Source organism: Monodon monoceros, unplaced genomic scaffold (genome assembly GCF_005190385.1).
Source record: "Monodon monoceros isolate NGI ecotype Baffin Bay Population unplaced genomic scaffold, NGI_Narwhal_1 Super_Scaffold_13, whole genome shotgun sequence".
Classification (NCBI taxonomy): Eukaryota; Metazoa; Chordata; class Mammalia; order Artiodactyla; family Monodontidae; genus Monodon; species Monodon monoceros.
The window spans coordinates 63,217,202-63,228,391 of NW_021703769.1; the positions used below are offsets into that span (position 1 = coordinate 63,217,202).

The following is an 11,190-nucleotide window of genomic DNA, read 5'->3' on the forward strand; positions in this document are numbered from 1 at the left end:
TGTATCATCCCCTTCCTTTGAATGTGAGCTGGACCTAGCGAGTTGCTTCTAATGAGTGGAATATGGCAAAAGTGATAGGACGTCACTTCCAAGACTGAGTTACAAAAAGACTCGAGCTTCCGTCTTGCTTACCCTCTCTTACTCCCTCACTTGCCCACTCTAATGGAAGCCATCTGCCATGTTGTGCACTGCCCTATGAAGCAGCCCATGTGGGCAAGGTCACTGGCTAACACCCAGGAAGGAACTGAGGTCTCAAGCCAACATTTTGCAAGGAACGATCCCTGCCAACAACTATGTGAGAGGTCTTGAAAACAGATCCCCACCCTACCTCCAGTCGAGCCTTCAGAGGAGACTGCAGCCCTCGCCAATACCTTAATTGCAGCCTTGCCAAAGAACCTCAGCCAGAAGCACCCAGCAAATCTATGACTGGATTCTTGACCTACAGGAACTATGAGATAATAAGTGTTGATTATTTTAAGCCACTAAAGTTTGGGGTGATAACTAATACACTCTGGAAACAGTAGATTAAATTACACGCTGGAAACAATAGATTCAGCCAGAGTGTGGCACCTGAAGCCTCTACTTAAATACCATGTCCTCTGGGAAGCCTTTCAAAATCCTCCTCTCGGAGTTAGGTGATCCTGTTTCCTCATGTTTCCCTATTAGACCATAAGCCGCTTGAATCATCATATTGTCAAAGCTAACACAGCACTGACTGTTATCTCAAAGACACAATTTACTTAATCTTCACGACAAACCTATGAAGCAAGTACTATTATTGCTCACGTTTTATAGATGGAAGAAACTGAGGCTCAGAGAGGCTAAGTCAGCGGTCCCCAACCTTTTTGGCACCAGGGACCGGTTTCGTGGAAGACAATTTTTCCACAGACGGAGGCTGGGGGTGGAACGGTTGTTCAGGCGATAATACGAGCGATGGGGGCGATGGTTCAGGCAGTAATGCGAGCAATGGGGAGCAGCAGATGAAGCTTTGCTCGTTTCCCCACTGCTCACCTCCAGCTGTGCAGCCTGGTTCCTAACAGGCCACAGACCAGTACCAGTCCGCAAACTGGGGGTTGGAAGGCCCTGGGCTAAGTAACTTGCCCAAGACTTTAGTAATTATGTGGAAGTGCCAGGAAATTTGGCTCCAAAATTTACATTTGTAACAATTATACTTTGTGGTTCTATGAATCTTTTCCAAGTCCACAAATGGTGAGTTCAAACCCAGGTAGCTGAATACCAGATGCGAAGTTCTTAAACATCACCCTCTCTAGATCACCTTCTATCCCTAGGACAATACACTGAATATGCCTCACCTGCAGTTCATCAATGTCTGGAACACTACCTACCTGTAAACACTAGGCTAGCATTTTCCAGTTCTTCTTGGGGAACTTTGAAGCTGAAGGATTCATTGTAGAAAGGATCAATTGTGCCTCTTAAGAAGGATGTCTTCTTTGTTTTCACAAGCTTGAGTCCATGTACCAGCTGGATTTTCACAAAGGGATCTGAGAATTGGATGCAGAATCATAGCATTGGAGATCAGGAAACCCAATCCATCCATCCATCCATCTATCCATCCATCCACCCATCCACCTATCCATCCAACTTCCCATCCATTTGACAGCCCAACCACTGACCCATCCTTTCGTTTCTCATCAGTCCATCCATTCCAGGTTTCCACTCCTCCTTTCATTCATCCATTTTCCCATCTATCCGCCTATTATATATTCTTCCTTTTTCCCATCCAGCTGCTTTTCTGCTCACCCCTTTCTCTCTTACTCTAGCCATCCAAAATTTATTGAGCTCCTCCCGTGTGTCAGGCATTGTGTTCATTTTACAGATGAAGAAACTGAGGGCTCAAGACAGGAAATGATTTGCTTAAGATCAGGCTAGTGGAAGAAGAGCTAGACCCAGAGCCTGTTCTAGTTTTCTGCCCTTAGAGACCCATTAACATGTCAGTGAGCCCATAGCCCATACAGGGAAAAACAGAATTATAACTGTCATTCTCAGATCACTTTATGGTTTACAAAGAGATTCATGTACATTATCTAATCTTGTATTTGTTTAAACAACCCAGTGAGATGAATACTGTTATTATCTCAATTTTTCAGATGGAGAAATTGAGGCTTATAGAGGTTATAAGTATATATACTTATATAACTTATATATGGGGAAGTATATATAACTTCCCCAAGCCCACATTATTTATAAGCAGTAGAACTAGGCTTTGGTTCCAGGCAGTTTGACTCCGGAGCCTTTAATCATTTTATCATACTGACTCTCCCACTGTGGTGATTCTGAAACTCTCCAGCCTTAATACCATTCCCTCTACTGGTCCCTTCAAAACCTGTTTTCATAATGTGTGTTTGTTTTTTTTTTTTTTCGGTACGCGGGCCTCTCACTGTTGTGGCCTCTCCCGTTGCGGAGCACAGGCTCCGGACGCACAGGCTCAGCGGCCATGGCTCACGGGCCCAGCCGCTCCGTGGCATGTGGGATCTTCCCAGACCGGGGCAAGAACCCGTGTCCCCTGCATCGGCAGGCGGACTCTCAACCACTGCGCCACCAGGGAAGCCCTATAATGTGGTTTTTGAGAATACAAGTTGTCTTCTAAATTCAGCTGTCACTTTATAGCAAAAGTAATTTATTTTAGCTATGGCACTTAGAGAAGACTGTGCTTCCACTACTGAGCAACCATGGCTGCTTTCATGATAATATCCTTTGCTGTCATGGGAAAGCTACATACAAATGGAATGTAATCTGTTCTATTTCATTAAAAGTCACGTTTGAATTGGTGTGTTATAGGCACTTTAAATACAACAGTCTTTTCAGAGCTGGGATTTATAAAGACTTATGCTACTCTTGAAAAGAGCTGGGAAAAGAACCTCAGGGTGTGTCCACTGCTCTCACAGATTAGAATGCATGGTCAGTGCACGCTACCGCCACCTGGAGCATGGTGTCTCCATTACATGCATAGCATCTGGAAAGGCAAGTTAACTTCTTTGGGGCTGCATGTGTACAAAGAGGATCTAGATTTCAGTAGTTATCACACCTGGTCTCGGTCAAACCCCTGCTTCAAATGGAGTAACTGGAATGGTATCACTTACCTGCCTCATCCTAAGAAACAACCGATCGTTTATTCTTCCTCTTGAACTAACATCCTAGATATGGATGCTATTTCACCCTCAAAGGGTCGCGTTAATTAATAGTAACCAGGATGCAGAAAAAGAAAATCAGGTCCCTTGTGTCAAACAAACATAGATGGCTTGTTAAAGAAATGGGGGAAGGAGAGGCCACACAGTACCTGAACCTTGGCTCACATCTGTCTGAAGAAGTTGCTTGGCTCGAATGACATCAACGTTCAGTCTCCCAGCACTCGGGAGATAATTCAGTGACAGAAGCAGCTCCCCCAGTTCTACCTCATTCTGCGGAGGAAGGATATGGTCAGGAAGGTGCATTTTTTTTTTTGTATTCTTTTTGTACCTATCATGCAGGAAACTGATTCTAGCAGCTCACAAATGGACTTCTGTGGGTAGATCAGCTAACAGTAAGTGCCTCTTTCTTTGACTTCTTTTAGCCTCTGTCGCCACGTATTTTCTTCCATCTATTTCAGAAAGTTTGTTCTGCTCTTAGAATGTTTTCAGAGCAGCCACAATATAGTAAGGACAAAAGCATCAATAATGAGAATAAATAAATGCTACATGTCGAACTCTGTGCTAAGTACTTAACATGTAATTATTAGTTCAATCTTCATAACGAGTCTGTGAGATATGAGTGTTACATTTAATAAGAGAGGAAACTGAGGCTCCGAGGAAACAGAGGCTCAGAAACATGTCCAAGGCTACACACAGCTAGAAAGTGGTAGTGCTGGCACCTGGAGCCAGGGAGGCTGATTCCAGATTCTCTGACCATTGTGCTATTCTGCCTCCCTGCAGGGTAACAGGGAGGAAGACCACCCTGCAGGGAAACCATCCAGGTGAGAAATCTGTTCTCAACCTGCAGGCTGAGTCCACAATAGAGCCCATGCTTCTTGCCTCACGAAGGCAAGCTCAGACTGTGACATCCCTTGTTAAAGAGTACCCATTCCTCTGCTGTCAACACTACCACACTCATGGGAAATTCACATACGCACCCAGTGTATGACTCCATACTTCCAAAAGTACCTAGAAACAAGAGGCCCCCACCTCTCTATCCCTTTAAACATTTTTTTAACTGTAGAAAATTTCAACCGTATACAAATTAAACACGCCAGTTCAATGAATCTCCATATACCCATCACCCAATTGTACCAATTATCAACATTTTGCTGAAGGATATTTCATCTTGTCTTAGTCCATACAGGCTGCTATAATAACAAAATACCACAGACAGGGTAGCTTATAAACAACAGAAATTTATTTTTCACAGCTCTGGAGGCTGGGACATCAGGGTGCCTACATGGTCGGGTGAGGGCCCTCTTCAGGGTTGCGGACTTCTCACTGTATCCTCAGCAGAGGGCTGGGAAGCTCTCTGGAGTTTTAGTAAGGGCACTAATCCCATTCAAGGGGGGCTCCACCTTCATGACCTAATCACCCTCCCGAAGGCTCCACCTTCTAACACCATCATACTGGGTGTTAGGATTCCAACATGCAAATTTGTAGGTGGTGGGGAGGGGAACACAAACATTCAGATCATAGCACATCTATACCCTGACTTGTGAAAATTTTTAGCTGAATATTTTAAACCAAGTCCCAGACATGACGTCATTTTACCTATATCTCTTTCAGAGTGCATTTCTAACTGATAAGGACATTAAAACAAATATTTTTAGTATGGGAAATTTCCAATCATATTCAAAAGAAGGCAGAAGAGTATAAGGAACCTCCTCATAGCCACCATCACTCAGCTTCAACAATTATCATCACATGGCCAATCTTGATTCACCTATCCCCTCGTTCAACTCCCTGTATTATTCTGAAGTAATTCCCAAACATCACATTATTTCATCTGCAATATTTTAGCATGTATCTCTAAAAGATCAGATTGATCTATCTGCCTATCCATCTATCCATCCATTCTTCATCCACCAACCCACTCACACACCCATAATCTCTATCCCTTTTGGTGTCAGTCATTTGAGCAAATTAATGCCAAGTGGCAGCTCTAGAACAATGCTCCGTAGATACTCAATAAAGTTTTGTTGACTAGATGAAGAGCCAAACGAAAAGATTTCTGAACCGAGCAACTTAGTCCCCAAACAAGAAACAACTTTGTAAATTAACTCAGAGGTTGCAGACTGGCAGCCTGTAGATGCGTTTTGTTTGGTTCACATCATGTTTAAACAAATAATTCCTCGCCAATAATTATAAAATTTAAGAATCAAGATTTTTCACACTAAAAAAAGTCTGGATTTCTTGTCTTTCTTGAAAAACAGGAAGGTCTGGCAAGGCTGGGCCCACATTCCCACCTGGCAACATCTGGCCACAATGCAGTGCCCTCTAGATGGGACCTGCCTCTTCACGTCCCTGGGTCCCCACCTGTCCTCCTTCACCCTTTAGGTTCCTGCTGTCCAGCTCTGGGCACATAAGCTTGCAGATTTTTCAAGAAAGAAACGGCCAACTCAGTGTCCTGAGTAATCAAAGAAGTTCAGAGCCCTTTACGCATTTGCTAGGGGTTTCATTCTTGCTCTCGAAGGCCTGGAAGATGCCGCATCTTCAGAGCATGACCCTGAAGACATATTTGTCCTCAGGCAAAGAATGCTGTGAATTACGCTGGTGCCCAGGCCATGGAGAAGCCATTCATGTCCTGTGGACTTTTTGTTCCTCCCAGGTTTATAAGTCAGAGTGATGCCTTCCCTGCTTCTAAAACAAACCAGCATCTCCTTTGATGATGTAGCTGTAAAGACAGTGATCAGGACTTGTAATGCAGTCGGCTGAGCTGCATAAACAGGGCAAAAAATGGATTCAACCAATCCAGTCGTCGAGGGTAGTTTGTTTAGGGATGGGCTCAACTGAGGAACAATTTAGGATGGCAAGAAATTAGCCCACGTACACAGACCAGTGGTTCTCAACTGGGGACATGTGCCAATGTCTGGAGACATTCTGGTTGTTACAACTGGGGTCAGGGATGCTCCTGGGACTCTCCCCTTTGTAGGATACCCAAATCTAGTGTAAGTCCTGGACCCCAAAGAATGATCCAGCCCCAAATGGCAACAGTGCTGAGGTTGAGAAACCCTGGATAGACAAGAGAAAGGGGGGTAGATGTCTCTTTTGTGATAACAAGAAAAGAGTAAATATTCTTTAACCCAATAGTTCCATTCCCAGCAACTTACCCCACAGATATCCTCAGACATGTGTGTCGGGATGTGTACACACAGGATAATGAAGACAATATCATGGCTTCCATAGACTGCTTGTGGGCCTACTATGTGCCTGGACTAGGAATGGGATACGGTCCCTGCCTTTGTAGAACATACACTCTGGCGGTGAAGACAGACAGGAAACAGACTAAAAAAGTCATGAATGAGGTGATTTCAGATAATGTTGAGTACCAGGAAGAAAACTCCTGCAGGGTACGGGAGGTGAGGGGCCTTTCTGGGGATATGGAAATATTCTGTATCTTGATTGTGGTAGTGGTTACACAGGTGCATTTGCCCCCAAATCAATAAACTATATATTTAAAATGTATGTATTTACTGTATGTGAATTATGCTTCGATAAAGTTGATTAAAAGGAAAGATTTAAAGTAAGCAAGTAGCGCAGAGCATTAGCCCTTGTCAAGCCTGGGAGATGGGCACATGGGTGTTCGTTTTATTGTTTTATGTTAGAAATATTTCATTTAAAAACACAAAATAGGGCTTCCCTGGTGGCGCAGTGGTTGAGAGTCCGCCTGCCGATGCAGGGGACGCGGGTTCGTGCCCCGGTCCGGGAGGATCCCACGTGCTGCGGAGCGGCTGGGCCCGTGAGCCATGGCCGCTGAGCCTGCGCGTCTGGAGCCTGTGCTCCGCAACGGGAGAGGCCACAACAGTGAGAGGCCCACGTACCACAAATAAAGAAATAAAAATAAAAACAGAAAATAAATATTAAAAAAGAAAGCAAGAAAAGTCAGGCAAGAGAGTGGTGACCGATGGGGCACACGTGGGGACCCCTATGTGAGCCAGGGTGGTCGGAGGGCGAGGCCTCTCTGTGAGGTGAGCTTGGAGGCGGGGGACACGCCAGGCAGAGAGAACAGCAAGTGAAAAGAGGGAGAAACCAAGCCGGTGTGTTCAAGAACAGAGGAAAGGCCAGTGTGGCTGGAGGGTGAGAAGAGGTGGATTCTGGAAGCGTCCCCAGAGCCAGAGAAAGCTGCCCAGCGGCTGACCGGGTGGGAGCCTGCACACCCCGAGTTGCCAGTTCAAGAGATGGATGGAGAGAGAGGGGCCTGAGGCCAGCTCCTGAGCCCTCAGCACCTAAGAGGCCCTCAAGCCCTCTCTAAGTGGAGAGTGCTTTCTGGAGTGGAGAGAGCTAGAGAGCTGCTCTTTCCCCGCCCTGAGGCCATTGACTGAACCCTCAACGAGGCAGCTTCCTGGTGTCATCACCTTTCTAAGAAGGCTGTTTGTCATCTAAGAGCTTCTTTTAGTCTTCCTTCCCTTAGTAGGACACAAGCTCCCTGTGCCCTCCCGGTGTTCCACCCCCAACACAAGCATATCAAGGTTTTCATGTTATATTTTTCCAGGGAAGCCGTTCCATTGATCGAGCCACTCTTTCTCTCTGTCTTGGGAGTGATCAGTTTGCAAGACAGCTGTCTGGAATTTGGGGAACAGTTGGTAGAAATAGAAAAGAAGGCTAATTGAGCAATATCGAAGGGCTGATTCATTTAACAAACATTTATTCAAGTTACTGGGGCCTGGGCCTGGAAAGTTATGAACATGGTTAATTACAGCAAACCTTTATGGAGAAATCACCCTAGGCCAGGCACTGACCCCGGCAAGTTAAGGCTCAATCTCATTTCTTCCCCTCAATAGCCCTAGAAATTTCCATTTTACAGACGAAGGGATTCCAGCTCAGAGAAGCCAAGTGACTCAAGAAATCATAAAGTAGGACAAGATGCAAGCTCGGCCCCTGCATTAACTCTCACACCATGTTGCTGCCAATTAAAGCATAATCCCAGCCATCAACAAGTCAGTCTGTTGGGGAAGACTAGGGAAGGTATAAAAAAATAAAAATTCCAGGGGCCTCATGCTCACTAGGATGGTTATTAAAAAACCAAACAGAAAATAACAAGTGTTGGCACAGATGTGGAGAAATTGGAAACCTGTACATTGCTGGTGGGCATGTAAAATGGTACAGCTGCTCTGCTGTAAACTCTAAACAGTCTGGCCATTCCATGAAAGGCTAAACATACAGATACCATATGATCCAGCAATTTCACTCCTAGGTATATACTCAAGAGAACAGAAATATGTGCACATGAATTTCACAGCTGCAGTATTCACAGTAGCCAAAAGGTGGAAACAGCCCAAATGTCCATCAGTGGATGAAAAGATGAACAGAATGCGGTCCAGCCATACAATGGAATATTATTCAGTCATAAAAAGGAATGAAGTACTGATACATGCTACAATGTTGTGTAGATGAACCTCAAAAACATAATGCTAGGTGAAAGAAGCCAGACACAAAACCACATCTTGTGTAATTCCATTCATGAGATATGCAGAATCGGTAAATCCGCAGGGACAAAAAGCAGATTAGTGGTTGCCAGGATCTGGGAGGAGGGGGAAATGGGGAGTGACCGCTTAGTGGGTACAGCGTCTCCTTTGGAGTGATAGAAATGTCCTGGAAGTAGAGAGAGGTGATGGTCACACAATGTTGAGAATGTACTAGATGCCACTGAATTGTACACTTTCAAATGGTTAAATTGATGTTATGTGAATTTCACTTCAATTAAAAAAATGTTATAGGTCCTGTTAATGAGCCATATGAACCAGACCTAGTGCAAGACTGAAGCACAACCCACTCTTGGGAGGGGCATGATTAGGGAAGGCTTCACTCAGGATGCATTTGCGTTAATCCCTAACAGGTAGATAGGATGTGTTAACTAAGCTGATCGTGGTAGTCACTTCAAAATGTACACATCTATATATGTCATCACACTGTACCCCTTAAACTTACACAATGTTCTGTATCAATTATATCTCAATAAAGCTAGAAAAAAGAAAGATAAGTAGGATTTTGTCCAGCAAATATTGCAGGGAGGCACACTCCACACAGATGGAACAGAATGAGGGAACCCTTCACTGCAGCCCTGACACCTTTTGCCGCTCTGATCCTGAAGGTTCTTGATTTTATAACATAAAGTCCCGAGTAGCTTGCTACTAATAATAAAGTAGCCAAAGAGGGTTAATAATTTGGATTTCTAAAATAAATTAGTGAGGACTCTCCTTACAAATAAAGTCTCTAGACATTGCCAAAGGTCCCCTCAGTGTAAAAGCACCCAGTTGAGAACCACTTGTCTACCAGGATCTAAATAATCTGACCCCTGCTTACGTCTCAGACGTCATCCAGCTGCCACCTCTGCCTTCTATCCCTTGAAAACAGAAGACCGCTCCTACCCCAAGGCTTGCTGTTCCCTTAGCCTGGGAATCTCAACTCAAATGTCACCTCTTCTAGGCTTTCCATGACCCCCCAGTGGAGAAGAGCCCCCTGCCTCCATCACTTTCTATCACATCACCTTGTTTTATTTCTTTCATGGCACTTGTCCTTGTCGGATGTTTTCCTGTTCTCCATAAAGGCAAAGACAGTGTCTGTCTCTCCACCACTATATTCCGAGCATGTGGAAGAACTATAATCCAGGGGCCACGAGAACAAGCTATGCGGCCCTAACGTGGAGGCTTCCTGCACCACATCCTGGTCCGAGAGGGGTCATCAGCACAGTGTCTGTCGCCTGTCCTACCCAACCTCCAGAGAATTGAAGCTGAGGTGGGAGAAGGACCTGGGTGACTGGTGACACTTCTACCTTTTCCCGTTTCAAGACAACGTCACAAATAGGCCTCGCTTCCTTTTTAAGAGCCTGATAAGCTTCATTTGGTTGAATCACGTGGAGTGGGCTTGGGAGAACTGAAATAGACCGCCCGTAAGTTACTCAGATGAATCCAGAACCACCCTGCCAGCCCCCCAGCAGCTGGCTTGTGCAAATACTGCTCCACTCTCCACCCAGAGAAAACTTCGGTCTCTCTGCAGCCTCTGAACACAGCTAAGTTCTAATCAATAAAAAGGAAATCAAAGAAAACCATTTGGGACAAAAGACACGTTCTGGGGAAAATAGCAGCCCAGCTCTCCTCCTGACATACTTCCTTTGAAGTGCTTCTAATGGCACCCTGGCTCCTGCTCCCCTAGCAGAGGGGGTTTCGGATGTGTGCACGTACTTTGAACGATGCCAAACATAGCTGCTGTGCGCCCACCGTCTTTGTCCCTGTGGGTCAGGAGAAACCTTTTGTCTCTTAATTTACTGCACAAACAACCTTAAAATAGGAACGGATTTTTAAAAAAGCGAAATCCAACCACAATCGCATCATGTTACACATTTCATCAAATACTTTCTTTTCTCCACTGCCCCGCTTTCAGACTCTTTTCCAGTCCTTGTCAATAATCAAAACAATATTCGCATAGCTGCACTGACAGCACAGGTGAATTCCGAAAAACCACCCCCGACCATTTTAAAACTTAAATAAACAGACACACACATTTTCCAAGTTATTACCCAGACATCACAAGTATCATTCGTAATGTCTACTTAGAATATTCCATTAGGTTGAAATACTGCAATTTATTTTAACCATTTTCCTATTGCTAGGTACTTAGGTTATTTTCAATGGTCTAAAATAGGGCACTTTGGCACTTTTCTTCTTTTAGATTACATCCCTCTAATAAAACCCAGGGGTGAGATCAAAACATATCAAAAATATCCAGATATTTTTCTGTCATTCAGTAATGAACTGCCAGACTGTTTGTTAAAAGGGCTGAACTAGGGCTTCCCTGGTGGCGCAGTGGTTGGGAGTCCGCCTGCCGATGCAGGGGACACGGGTTCGTGCCCCGGTCTGGGAAGATCCCACATGCCGTGGAGCGGCTGGGCCCGTGAGCCATGGCCGCTGAGCCTGCGCGTCCGGAGCCTGTGCTCCGCAGCGGAAGAGGCCACAACAGTGAGAAGCCCGCGTACAGCAAAAAAAAAAAAAAAAAAAAA

The 11,190-nt window shown here is 45.0% G+C and overlaps 1 protein-coding gene across 2 annotated transcripts in view; it reads right to left on the reverse strand.

Moving 5' to 3' along the window:
- Positions 1-11,190, reverse strand: part of SYT17 (synaptotagmin 17) — an 85,041-nt gene that overhangs the window by 34,640 nt on the left and 39,211 nt on the right. For both annotated transcript variants that reach the window (XM_029222069.1, XM_029222070.1), the window contains exons 6-7: positions 3,299-3,419; positions 1,347-1,502 (exon numbers count right to left, since the gene is read on the reverse strand). In XM_029222069.1, the coding sequence (XP_029077902.1) occupies positions 1,347-1,502; positions 3,299-3,419 (277 nt within the window). The remainder of the gene's footprint in view (positions 1-1,346; positions 1,503-3,298; positions 3,420-11,190) is intronic.